This window comes from Malania oleifera, chromosome 1 (assembly GCF_029873635.1).
Source record: "Malania oleifera isolate guangnan ecotype guangnan chromosome 1, ASM2987363v1, whole genome shotgun sequence".
Taxonomy (NCBI): Eukaryota; Viridiplantae; Streptophyta; class Magnoliopsida; order Santalales; family Ximeniaceae; genus Malania; species Malania oleifera.
In genome coordinates this window covers 126937791-126951712 of record NC_080417.1, presented here as the reverse complement: position 1 = coordinate 126951712, position 13922 = coordinate 126937791, and the positions used below count along the sequence as shown (strand labels likewise).

Sequence of the window (13922 nt, the reverse complement as noted above, 5' to 3'; positions counted from 1 at the left end):
ATGAAATGAAAATATCCTAAGCTTCCTTGGTTTAATCCCACGCTAGATTTATAATGAAGAAATCCGTGGGTTAAACCTAAGCTAAAACTCCTCGAGAGAAATATATAAAACAATCATACAAATGAGAGATTTTAGCACAATATAACAATCACAATAACACACGAAGAACTCTCACAATCTCAGATTTTATCAAAGGAGGCAAGTTTGAGAGTTTTTGGACAAAGAGAGGATTTTCAAGATAGAGAGAGTTTTTGCTAATCACTTTGCTAATCGGATTGGCTGATTTTACAAATGAAGGTATATTTATAGCCAGGTAAAAAAAATAATCGTTCAGGATATGATGGGCATTATTAAAAAAGTCCCAAACAATTAAAACTCAATTAGCCCGTTTTAACCCAGTTTTACCACGGTTAAACTAATTTTAACCGGGCAAGATTCAGGTGGCTGAACCTAGGTTCGGTCGCCCGAGAAGACACAACAATAAAAGATTTCAAATGAGGATTGGTCGCCCGTATAATTGTTCAGCAGCCCGAATCAAAGTCAGTAGCAAAGCTACGTAACTTCGGGTGCCCGGTCTTGGGTTCGGGTCCCCGAACTCCTGAGTTTGGTCTCCCAAGGCATATTTGAATTGAAATATTCGGTCGCCGGAGTTGGTGAGTGGTCCCCTTCGATACATTCGGGCGCCTAGGAGAGATTAGTACAATTTCGGTTTGGTAACCCGAAGGTAGGTCAAATTGTTGACCTTCAAGGTTCGGGCGCCCGAGGAATTTTGTACTCCAAGGTTCGGTCGCCCGACCCCTCTTAGTTTGCTTAGATATATTCCATTTAAGCACAATTATTTCTCACTCATATTTTATGCAATGTGTGTGTGTGTGTGAGTGTGGGAGGCTAGGGTCTTACTATGGTCAAGTTGAGCTCACACTATATCTTGTGTGCATGATGTGCAGGTGATAAGCATACAAACCATATCCTAGATTACTATTACAGACCTTATTACATAAATGACTAATATATTACAATGTCAATTACAAAGCTTCACGGTCTTCTTGTTTCTTCAAGTGCCATCAAGGAAGTTTGATTTGAACCTGCACAAACACTTGACAAACATCAAATATCAATGTTTGTCATTATCAAAACCAGGTGCGACCTATAAAGTCAACAGGTCGGCTGGGCTTAGGTTTGGTCTGCCGAGCCATGAAGGTCGGTCAGCTGAGGTTATTTTTTAACCACAGCGCCGGTTGACTGAGGAAGGCAAAAAGGTTCAAGTTCTTAGCTCGGTCGGCCATGGAAGCTGAGTTCAAAAATGGTCGGTCAACCGAGCCTAGTCAAACATTTGACTTCTGGCCTAATGCGTGGTCAGTCGACTGAGCTGTTTATAACTTGAAGTGGCCGGTCGACCAAGGTCCTTATGAAATTCAATTTTGGCCCTGTTTTTTACCTTAAATTATTTTGAAAACCTTTGTATAAGTTTAGCTTTTAAAAGCAAGGTTTTTCTTGAAAATATTGGGTCCCCTAAGGTCTGTCTATGGCCTTTGATTCCCTACGGTTAGTCTATGGTTCGTCCAGTCTGAGCATTCAATCATATCATGCAGATGCATGCATTATTACAGACCAAAGATAAAAACTAAATGCAATACAAATAAAACAAATACGTGTTCTTCTTCTCCTTTGCTCTTTTGTCTACATGGAATGCGCCAGATTGAGCTTTAAGTCCTGTCTTGGCTTCCACTTTTCCTTTCCCTTATGTGTGTGCTGAATAATATACCTGTTCATACACTAAGTACACACATAAGATGCGAGTGCTTTGTCAGTATCAAAATAGGGATCAGAATCAAAAAGTCAACACAATTAATTTGTCTCTAGCTAATCCTAGGGTTTGAAGAACCAATAGTCTCTAGTTTACCTTCTAGAGTTGTGTTCGGGAATTCAGTTATGTGGGGGGAAGATACTAACACCCCTTACGCACCCATCCTTTCGAATTGTACCACGATAAGTTAGGGATGTTCAAATATTAATCGAAACTGGTCTTCAAATCTTTATTAAGTTAGGTTACCTTTCCTTTAAATATTATTCCACCTCACAACCATCGGGTAACCTGTCAACATTATGAGGTTTCCCTCACCTCAAGAACCACACAAAAAACAATAAAATGTTCTTTGGGGATCCATAGTTGTATTCATTAATTACATGTTTTTAGGTTTTCAAACATTCAATCCTTTCTCATCTTAGATAAGAAGCCAAGCACCACTCCGCAACAAGTTTAATCACATCACAGTAAAACAATCACACACATCACTGAAAGCATGCATGCATTCTCAGCCAACATAAGCCTCAAAATAAACATTCAAAGAGTAGCATTCCACTATACTATGGAATAAATCCATCATTCTCGCATTCACTCACAAATAATAGCACACAAACAAGGAACCGGGTACTACCGGGGCTTGGGATTTTATAATTTGTTTTTTTTTTATGAGCCTAAACTCGTATTTGAACTAGCCCTTTTGGACCCACCCAAATGGCACGAAAGCAAGGGGGGTGAAAACATTGCCTCCCGCCCATTGACACATCCTTGGTAATTCACCAGGCAAACCACAAGCAGGGAATCAAACCTAAGACCTTGGGATCACTAAAGCCCAACTTCACCCTTACCACTTGAGCAAACTCAGCTCGGTAGAAATTTTGTATACTCTAGCTCTTGCATTCAAATTAGGTTGAAAATCTACTTAAAACAGTCGGAAAACCCTAAAAATTGAATGAACACCTCTTTGGAAATTTTTTGTATTTTTCAGGATTTTTCTGCAATTTTTATGAATTTTTATCAATTTATAAAGGTTAAAAACATGAGAAAATACAAGAAATATTAATAAAAAATATTTGAAAGGAATAAAAACCCAACTAAAAATCCCTAAAAGTTGCTAGAGGGTTCCCTAAAATTATCAAAAAATAATTTAAATAAAAACATAAAAGAGAATATTTTTAAAATTAGTGACAACAAAATTAAAGGAAAAAACAATAATAAATAAAATAAATGAAGAAAAAAGTTTAAAATAATTTTTTTTAGGCTGCTTCCTATTTTTTTCATAAATTTTTGCAATTAAATTTTTTTTACTGATTTTTAAAAATTAAAACAAAATTTTAAAATAAATAATAAATAAAAATAAAATAAAAACGGCGGGTCGACCAACCTAAGTGGTTTTTGGTGTCTTCATTATGGTAGTGGTCCAACGAGATTTGGATGAAAAATGAGGCCAAAATGAACAAATTGGTCGACCCCAAGAACTTTTTTCGACTAAAAATAGAGCCTAAACCCCATTCGAACGTGGCTGTCATCACTTGATTGATTGTCGCTGACATAATGGCAACAGTGGCTATTCTAGGCGTTCCCAAGCTTATTTTGTGCAGTTTTTGGCTTATTTTGACCCTCCAAGCCTCCTTTTTCCTTTTTTTTATTTTTTTTATTTTTTGGTATTTTATCGATTCATCACGTAAAAAACACCTTTTTTCTAACCCTCCTCTCTTTTTTCGGTTGGCAAAGCTCCAACAATCTATTTCCTCTTTCCTTCTCTCTCAAAAACCACCAAAACACTTCTCCTCGACCTAACTAGGACCGTCTAACAGAGAAAACAATATCCGTAGACTATAAAAATACAAAATTTCAATGGAAGCAAGACCAAAACCGTAGTTTCGTCTTTGGCCATAATACAGAATTTGAGCATGCAATATGATGGATTTTAATGAAGAAACAAGATTAGAAAGCCTACCTTGTGTCTTGATGCTTTGAATCTTTGAAAAACTAACGTTTTTGCGCATCGGCCTTTCAATTTCAGCAGTCTGCTTCTCTTTCTCTCCCTCTCTCTAGGTTGGGCATATCTCTCCTTTGTGTTAGACATGCTTTTCCTCCCTTGTCTTTGAGCCTTATGTTCCTTTAAATAGAGTAAGACTGGGGCTTCTTGCCCTTCTTTCTCCTTTTCCAAAAATGGCCTTAAACTTAAAATGATCTCCCTTTCATGTCCAATAGGGGTGTTTGGGCCCTCTTTTTACCCTATTCTTGTCCAATTTTAAATTAAAATGAGGATAAGCCTCCATTCTTGATTAAATGAGCATCAAATCATGAAATTAAAGCTCCATAGTACTCTGAATGCAAGATTTGCACACTAAAATGTAGGGAGAGAGCTGACTTTTCATTAATTGCTCTTGAACTCAAATTCACCTTTAATTGCTCATTAAACTCCAAATTATCCTAGATTTTGGCTAAATTGACCCCGAACAAAATAGGGTGTCAATACTACAAAGGGTGAATGAGGGGAAATAAGAGGGGAGAGAAGCAGGGAAAAGGAGGATTAGGGTTTTCATTGAGAACAAGAGGAGAGGGAAAAAGTAGGAGGAGGTGAGGAGGAGAGATCGAGTGAAGTTCCAAAACGAGGTTAAACACCAAAAGAGGAATCTCCATGGTCACGATCTTGGAGGAAGGTGACGGCTTGGGGAGGCATCATGCCCTTTCTCTTGACTCCATGGTCTTGCACTCTGAGGAAGGTGTTGGCTTGGGGAGGCATCACAAAAGCTCTATTTTTTTTCTCTTTACCAGCCTTTTTCCCCAGCCCTTCTTAAAAAATTTATTATTCAAACTTATGAAGTATGTTTTGATGATATATCATGCTATTGCTACCACAGCATAGTTCTCAACGAAACAGAGAAGATGGCATGCCAATTTTTTCATGCACGCATAATCTAAAAGTGGTAAAAGCTCTAGCTGAGGTGTGTCTGAAAATTGCAATTTTTTGTGTTGTTTGTTGTGGACCAATATATATATATATATATATGATAACAAAAGAATTTCATTGATAGAATAGGATGTATAAGCAGGAGAGTAGAGCATCTTCTTTCTAAACTCAGGGTTGCCCCAGAAAAATAAAAAATAGAAAACCAAAATGAACATTGAAAACAACCCAAAAAATTCAGCAGACCCTATCATTTCAACAAGGAAATCCAATCACATTGAACATCCGAAAGCGTGTTCCCCTGAAGTTCCCATTACCAACACACAAAAGAGAAGCCAATTGTTGAGTCTTCTCCAAAACTAGTAAAAGAGACAACTTCTTGCCAGTAAAAATGTGCGCATTTCGTTCCATACACAAACCCTAATAAACAGCAAATAAGGCTCAATTAATAACTCCTTACCCTCCTTTTTCCTGCCAAAACCAACAAAATGAATTGCCAAAAACTCCTCCACTTTCTTTGGACATACCCAGCATTCCCCAAAATAATTAAATAGCTTGTTCCAAATCTTCAGTGCGGAATCACAATGTAAGAAAAGATGGGAAGCAGTTTCAGAGCAATTAAAACGAAGCACACATACGTCTGGAGACAGACCCTTTAATGGTCTTCTAACCTGTAACAAGTCAGCACAACCAGCTTTGATTTTAGAGGGACCTTTGGCCTTATGATGGAGGAAAAGAAGAACCAGAGCTAGTCATAAGCTCACAAAAGATTTGCAGGAATAAAACCTTGAGGATCCAAGGACTAAGAATGACTATCAGCTTCCAATGAGACTCGAAAAATATTCAGCAAGACTAACAAGGAGGATAGCTCCCCCATCTTCTTGTCATTCAAGGGTGTCCTAAAGTAAAAAATCTCAAGAAGATAAAGGACCGCCCAGATCCACAATGAAAGAAGAGATAGATCCATCTTGTCATGAGCTTAAGTGAAATAGGCGAGGAAAAGAGGTGGATAAAACAACATTCCCCAACCATAGGTATTTCCAAAAGCGAATATTGTAGCCCCTACACAATATAAATTTAGTACAGAAACTAAAGAGGGAATAAATCTAAGAGATGGCTTTCGACATACTTTTTGAAGAACATCTAAGACCCATATTGGTATCCCACCCGTTCCCATCAAGTCCAAATTTACTTTTTATAACTTTATGCCACAAGGAAGAAGGTTCTAAAGGAAACCGCCAAAGCCACTTGGCCAAGAGAGTCGTGTTTTTAGACACCAATTTACCAAGACCCAAGCCGCCCTCCTGTTATAGCCTACAGACCAGCCCCCAACTCACCAAATGATCCCTAACACCCCCACCCTTGACTAAAGGAAATCTCTCATGATTCTCTCGATCCTATTAGCTGCTCCCATAGGAATTTTTAATATAGACAAAAAAATATAGCAGTATACTAGAAAGACAAGCTTGAATGAGAGTAATCCTACCTTCTAAAGAAAAAAGAGCACCCTTACAACCATCTAATTACTTAGACACTCTCTCGACAACAAGGTCCCAAAAACTAGTGGATCTATGATTAACCCCCAAAGGCACTCCTAAATAAGATAAAGGCCAATCCAAAGTGATGCAACCTACCTCTGAGGTTAAATCCCTACCATGTTCCATCGACAAAATAATAGTGGCGATACCGCTCTTCCCCAAATCAATCTTAAGCCCTAAAACCCTTTCAAAAATAAGAAGAAGCCCCAAAATATTCGAAAAAGATGACCTATGATCCTCTAAGAAGAAAGTATTGTTAGCAAATTGAAGATACGAAACCATTACCTCCTCCCTTCCCACTTGCAAGCCTTTCACTAAACCTTTAATCACAGCTCTATCAACCATCCTACTCAAGGCATCTACAACTAAGAAAAACAAAAAAAGGGAAAGATGGTCTCCTTGTCTAATCCCCCTCGTAGCTCTAAACCAAGATTTAGGTTCCCCATTCACTAACACCAAATAAAACACATTAGACATACAACCTTTCATCCATCTCCACCATCTCTCTCCAAAGCCCTTCCTCATAAAGATCTTATCCAAGATATTCCAACTCACCCTATCATAGGCTTTCGCAAGATCCAACTTAAATATAAACCCCTTCTTTTTCCTTCTCCTAATATTCTCAATAGCTTCATTCATGATCAAAATCGCGTCCACTATCCATCCTTTCCCCCCTTGAAAGCACTTTGGCCTTAGTAATAGTATTATCAAGAACCACACTCAACCTTCTAGCTGGTACTTTAGTGATTATTTTATAAATGTTGGATATTGAACTAACAGGTTTATAATTAGAGATCTTGATATGCCTACTTTTCTTAGGCACCAAATTTATGAAGGTAGAGTTAATAATTTTACATAAAATTCCATTCCAATAAAATTTATTAAAAACTTTCTTCAAGTCATCCTTAATCACCACTCATCAATCTTGAAAAAAATGCCAAATTAAATCCATCCTGCCCTAGAGCTTTATCCCTATCCATTGCAAAGACAATAGATCTTACTTCCTCTTTTTTGAGAGGCCTCTCTAGCCAAGCTATTTTATCACCAGCCAAAGGGTCCCAGTCTAACCCTTCAACCATTAGGTCTATATTCATCTTCCTCAGAAAATAGATTACAATAAAAATTAGTGATCTATGAAGCTATCCAACTATTATCCAATATAATCCCCCCCCCCCCCCCCCCCACAAAATCCAACTCCAACTTCCCTAATAGAATTTTTTCTCACTTTTCTGATTGGTAACCCATGAAAAATTCTAGTGTTACAATCACATTCACTTAACCTATTTAACCTTTGTCTTTTGCCTCCAACTTCTCATTTCCTTAAAAATCACCTCTTCCAAATCATTCTTTAAATATATTCTTTTCAAATCCTCCTCCCCCGAGAGAATAGTAACTTCTTCCTTACTATCTAACTCAGCCTACTCACCTAGAATGTGGGTCTTTTTAAGCCTAATGTCCCTGAACACCTCCCTATTCCACTCTTTCAATTTTTCTTTCAGCCTCTTCAATTTCCTCATTAATCTAAAACCTTCCCATCCCTCATCCACCTCCTTGCTCCAAGACTCCTTCACTAGAAACCTTCCCATCCCCTATCCACCTCCTCGCTCCATCTTCACCAAAGACTAAAAGGTTTCATGTTCCAACCACCTATTTTCAAATCTAAAAAGGTTAGGACTCTGAGATACCTTCCTAGATTCCAACAAAACAGGAAAGTGATAACAATGGCTCTAGGAAGGGTGACTTGCGAAAGATTAGGAAACTTATCCTCCCATTTGCTAGAGAAAAGGAACCTATCAAGTCTACTAGCCACAACCCTTGCCCCTCCCACGGACCCAGTAAAGTTTTTGTTACTCGAAGGAATATCCCTCAAGCCACTCTCCCTAATAAATAAATTAAAATTTTGCATTTTTGGAGTAACTCTACCTTCCCCTTTCTTTTCCTGGGGAGCTTGTCCCAAAAGGAGGTCCTTATAGAAGGCCTAAAAGGACCATAAAATAAATAAACCCACCATTAACCCTAGTCTCTCACCTTTAATAAGACAAAAAGAGAAAAGAAACCTGCTAGGCTGTCCATTATGGATATGGTATGGGTATCCCACAACACAGAATGCCTCTCGCCAATCCCTGAGATGGTACAAAGACCTAGTCTTTGTTACGCGGCTTACGCCTTTCCCAAATCCCCCTAATGACCTTCCCATCGACTGATTCAAGCTTAGTCTCCTAAATTAAAACAAGGTTAGGAGTATTCCTAAGCAAGACCTCTCTAATCAAGCTTCTCTTCCTAAAATCCCCAAGACCCCTAATGTTCCAACTTACAATATTCATAATTTAACTCGTTTACCCCCTTCCCATGTTCCCTTTCCACCTCCACAATTGATAGAAGAAACCAGATTCTTTAGTTCTTTCTAAACCTTCTTCTTTCTCCTCTTGTATGCTTTAGGAATCAATCCCAATCTAACCTCAATTCCAGCAGGACTCACAAGTTTCAAACCTAGGTCATTCAAGAGTTCGTTTGGATCTTTACAGTCTCTCTCACTGCCCCCTAGACCAAAAGCAGAGACACTACCCTTAGCAAGACCTTCCTCATGGCATACACATCAAAAGAAAAAGAGGACTGAGAGGGAAGGGGAAGGATACCTTTTCTATATCTGGATGTGTTTTGATTTCTCATAGTAATAGCTACCTCTTCATCAATGCCCCTCCTAGCATCGTGAGGATTTTCAGCTAGGTCCATATTTCCAAGAGTATGTGTAGGAAAAGGGTACAAAGTCCCCTTTTAATCAATGCTAGGCTCTAGTCTAAATTATGCTTTATAGTATTTACATCTTCTTACTCAGTGTCAGAAGACAAATGAAGAATCTCATCTCCTAGATGTTGAGTGTCTTGGGAGGGAAATAAGCTCATCTTTGGTATCACCTCATTCCTTATCTAAATCGGCCCGCAATTGGTTGACTAACAAAACATTTTCAAAGTCGCAAAAACTACTTAGACCATCTTTGGAGTCAAAGAGCTTTCCTTAACTTCATCATCCTTGACTCCTTTTGTTGTCTCGAGATCAGATGTTGCTGTGAGGAGAAGGCCTGTAGAAAAACCATATACAGATCCCTTACTGTAAGGTAAAACATCTTTCGACTGGTTGTTGTCGACCAGAAGAAACTTCACTGCCTTTTTATCTTTGAGATCCTTATTCCCACTTGAATTTGGGAGCTCTGGCAAGCTAATCTTGTCATTAAGTTGAGGGTCCTTAAGAAAATTATTTAGTTGGTCATCTCCTTCCTTGTCTACAATGGCTAGAGGAGTTAAAGAATCTCTTCTTTCTCCATCCGTCACATTGTTTCTCACTGTGCCTAGGGTTAATGGGCCCCCTACCTTAAATCCAGTGGAGGCTTGAGATTCCTTTTGAGTTGGAATGGGCCCCCATATAACTCAATTTGCCATAGTTTTGAGTGGCCCACTGTGCCCTGTCGTAAAGTTATCCTTCCCGCACCCAAAATTAGAATAAGAAACACAATTAAAGGTTGAACTAGGAAGGAAAACTATCCTATTGCCCTAGAAATCACGGGATTCACCTCTCTTTGTCAATCTCCACCCCCTCGCTGGCACTATTCTAACGACGTCGGTGAAGATCAGTTTCTCCGATAGCCTTAGCTCCCTGCTCCACTTCTTTGGATGTGACTCATGTCCGATGAGGTTCAAAGAGCCACATTTTGTGCACCAGAAAGCAACCCCCCTAGTAGGTTTGGTCAAAAGCTTCAAAATAGCTTTGAAAAGTTTTTTCCAAACTTCCTTGCTCATACCTTCTGGTATACATAGGGCTTGGTGTTTTCCTCCTTCTATCCCTTTCTCCATACATAGAGATCTCCCTTTCCCATTGAATTGCAGCTTAATGGAGACCCTTGCGCCCATATTACTGAGGTTAATGCCTCCTCAAATAAACTCTTTGGCGTTTAATGTCCCTTGCAAATCATCCCTAGTCCCAGGGCTTTGATGATCCAAGAGGACCCCTCAATCTTCAGGAGGATGTAAGAGAAGCGTCTCCTAGAGAACTCCAATATCCTAATGGTTGAGGGGTCGAGGCACCTTCGTAGTTTTTAACTTGACTTTTGCCTGTATCTCCATTTTCAGCATTCTTCTTGAGCTGTTCTAAGTGCTTTGTACTTCGTCAACAATGAAAGTAAAGCGACCCTAATGACCAAGGATGACTTGTTATATGTCGACAAGAGAGTCTGGTGAGGAAGGATGACAATAGTGTTTAACAAAAATATATGTTCGGTTTAGCAAAAATTGGATTTGGTTCTTGTTGTTATATTGGATTTTGGTTAGACTCCTGGATTAGGGTAGCAAAGTGAAGTTTCAGGTCAGAGGGTTTAGGATGAAGGCGATAGATAAGGGTCACCATGCTTGCTGCCGAGAGAATGGAAGGCATTGGGAAGGAACCATCATGAGTCCCCTAGGATGTCATTTATGTGAGTTGAAAAAATTTCCAATGCACCCAAGATTTTGTTATCATATTTGGGAATGCTAACTTGTGTGCCTTGCTGGTCTTAAATTTCCATCGAAATTTCTGATTTTCGTTACCCTCGAAATTAAAATGGTAGTTGATTTCTGTTTTACATAATTGCCATCGAAATTTCAACAAATAATTCAAAATTTATCAAAATCTCAAAATTTTAGTGAACTTGTCGAAATTTTAACTATAGAACGATATTTCCTTGGAATTCAAATGGGAGATTAGGAGCAAAGTGAAATTTCTCTCTTAATTTATTTTATTTTTTATTGAAACAAAGAGATTATTACAAGGGATTTTGAAATTATATGAAAAAATAAACTTACAACAACGTTTTTATCTAAACATTCATGTCTAAATTATCATTATTTGTATAATAAATTATATTTGAATGATTTAGGAAATGCATTTGTATTAACTGAATATTTTTAATGCACATTATCTTATACACAAATTATAATACAACTTTTCCATCTCATACATAACATAGATGTATTTAGCTTACAATATATTAGTCCTAAAACTTATGTTGTTACATCTATTAACCATTTCTAAAGTTTCATAAAAGAATTCCATGAACAACTGATTCCCATTATTTTTTCAAATCAAAATCGAAATTTCTGTCAAAATTTCCATATTTTTGGAGCGTCAAAATTCGTGTCGAGATTGAAATTTGAGACCTTGGTGCCTTGCATTATCTGCTTTTGGCTTGCTTCATTTTTTTTTTTCCCAAATGGTAGCAGAGTGTAGCATAAGTGTGTCTTGAGATTGCAATTTTTTGTTGTTTGTGTGTATATCAATTAAAAAAGAAAGAAATAAGGGGCTTTGTATTGATGATGTTATCATACTTGAGAATGCCAACATGTAAGCCTTGCATTATCTGCTATTGGTTTGCTCCATTTTTTTTTTTTCAAAAACTATATCTACTAATCAGAAAGATGATGGATCATGTTACAATTTTTGGTGCTTAGTGATCTCTCCTACAACAACTTAACATTCAACAACCCAGGGGCATTAGGCTGTCAGCAAAATAACCTGTAAGAATTTTCCATTTTACTTAGTCTTGATTATATTATATTTTGCTTATTTTCACTGTGTCTTATGTCAATAGGAACTTGTTCAAAAGCTCCTTAGAGGGCAATAACTCGTAAGTCCTATTCTTGCATCACAACTGACTTGTTTCTTTGTCATGCAACACAAGTTTCAAGTATGATATGATGATTCTCACTTGTTGGCAACCTTGAATTTATTTTCAGTGGAATTGTTTCATGCTTGGGAAGCTTTAGGTGCCCACGAAGTAAGTTAAAATAACATATATCACCTTAACATTGTTTTTATGTTTGTGTGGTTGCTTTATATTTCTGATATCTGCATAAACTATCTTGATTCTCAAATTTATTATTTTTTTGTATAAACACGGAAAATTTAATAGGAAGGACAGAATGTACAAGAAAAAAACAAAAAAGAAAAAACAGGGAGAATAGAATACTCCCTTTACTTTAAAAGTAAATAACTACAAAGCTCATTCTAACCCAAACCAAACTCAATGCAATAGAGCCAACCAGTCCAGCTGCATGTCTTCCAAAGAGATGTGGCAAAAGAAACCATTTACCGACACCTGCAATGATGAAAGATAAATCACTCTATTCCAAAGCAAGTTATTAGATGTAGCCACTCCTTTGGATATTCTAACATTTCTTTCCTGCCAAACACACTAAATAATAGCCATAATAAAACATCACCATAAAACTTTCCTATCATTTCCTTCACCAAAATCTATAAACATGATGGTACAAAATGCTTTCAATGGGGACAGGCGAACCCAGTTCCCACCAAATATACCAAATAATTTATTCCAATTTGCCACTGTGTAAGGACAATGAAGAAACAAATGTGCACAAATCTCTCCACTCCTCAAACAAGGACACAAATATTAGGTAACAAGGCTTTATTGGGTCTTCTCTTCTGGAGTAAGTCATTGGTATTAATTCTTTCAAGCATCGGAGTCCAAATGAAAGCTTTTATTTTAGAGGGAGCTTTGGTTTTCCAAGTCAATGGGAACAAAGCAAAATTATCTGCTAAAAAGTCATGGATCTAATAGAAGAAAAAGGATTTACAAGAGAATTCCCCAGAAGTGTCTAAGCCAAAGCCCTTTTTGTCACTCCCCAAGTATGGAAAGAATCGAGCAGACTAGTCAAAAGGGCCAACTCATTAATCTCTCTCTCTCATTAAGATTTCTCAAAAAATCGAAATTCCAAGAATGCCTCTCTCCTTGCAAAAGAAAAGTTGAAATAGGGGTATCATGGAGATTAGATAATCCAAAATAATGAGGGAATTTAATAAACAAAGGCATTTTCCCCACTCAATGATCTTTCCAAAAATGAATTTGCTTTCTATTTCCCACTAAATACTGGAATTTAGGAAGGAAATAATCATAAATCAAAGATACAAACTTCCAAGGACTCAAGTAAGTACTATTTTTTCCCACTTCAGCATCCCACCCATTTTGTAGTATTCCAAATTAACTTTGCATCCCCTTATGCCAAAGAAATGAGGTTCTAAAGGTAAGTGCCATAACCTTTTTCCCACCGAAGATATGTTTTGGACACCAAATTAACCAGACCCAAGCTTCCTCCCTTTTATGCCTACACAGTCTCCTACCTTCTCCCCTGCTTGACCATAAGAAATCCTCATTAGCTTCTTCAGCTTTGGCGAAAATCTCTTAGGGATTCTAAAAAGAGAAAGGTAATACAAAGGTATAGAAGATAAACAAGTGTGAATGAGGGTAATTCGTCGTCCTAGAGAGAGGAACGCTCCTTTCCATCCCTCCAATCTCCTAACTACTCTCTCAAAAACAAGGTCCTAAAAGGAGTCAGCACTGGGATTACCACCTAAGGGGACACATAGATACATAATAAATCAGTCAAAATGGCACACCTGCTAGCCTTACAAAAGGATCCACATAAATATGAATACCTGCTAGAACACTTTTAGAAAAATTAATTTTCAGCCCAGACGCTTTCTCAAAGATCCGTGAGATAGTCAACACGTTAGAGAAGCATCCCTCATTATTTGATAGGAAGAGAATAGTATCATCTTCAAACTAAAATGTGAAATGGTGCAATCCTCATTACCTACCTTAATTCCCTCCACCAGC

The 13922-nt window shown here is 37.7% G+C and overlaps 1 protein-coding gene across 6 annotated transcripts in view; it reads left to right on the top strand.

The window, feature by feature from the left end:
• The window catches only part of LOC131150949 (probable leucine-rich repeat receptor-like serine/threonine-protein kinase At3g14840), a 110171-nt gene that overhangs the window by 26260 nt on the left and 69989 nt on the right, over nt 1-13922 (top strand). For 5 of the 6 annotated variants that reach the window (XM_058102059.1, XM_058102067.1, XM_058102040.1 and 2 more), the window contains exons 14-16: nt 11737-11802; nt 11877-11912; nt 12022-12062. In XM_058102059.1, the coding sequence (XP_057958042.1) occupies nt 11737-11802; nt 11877-11912; nt 12022-12062 (143 nt within the window). The remainder of the gene's footprint in view (nt 1-11736; nt 11803-11876; nt 11913-12021; nt 12063-13922) is intronic. The other variant, XM_058102051.1, reaches the window with a different exon arrangement.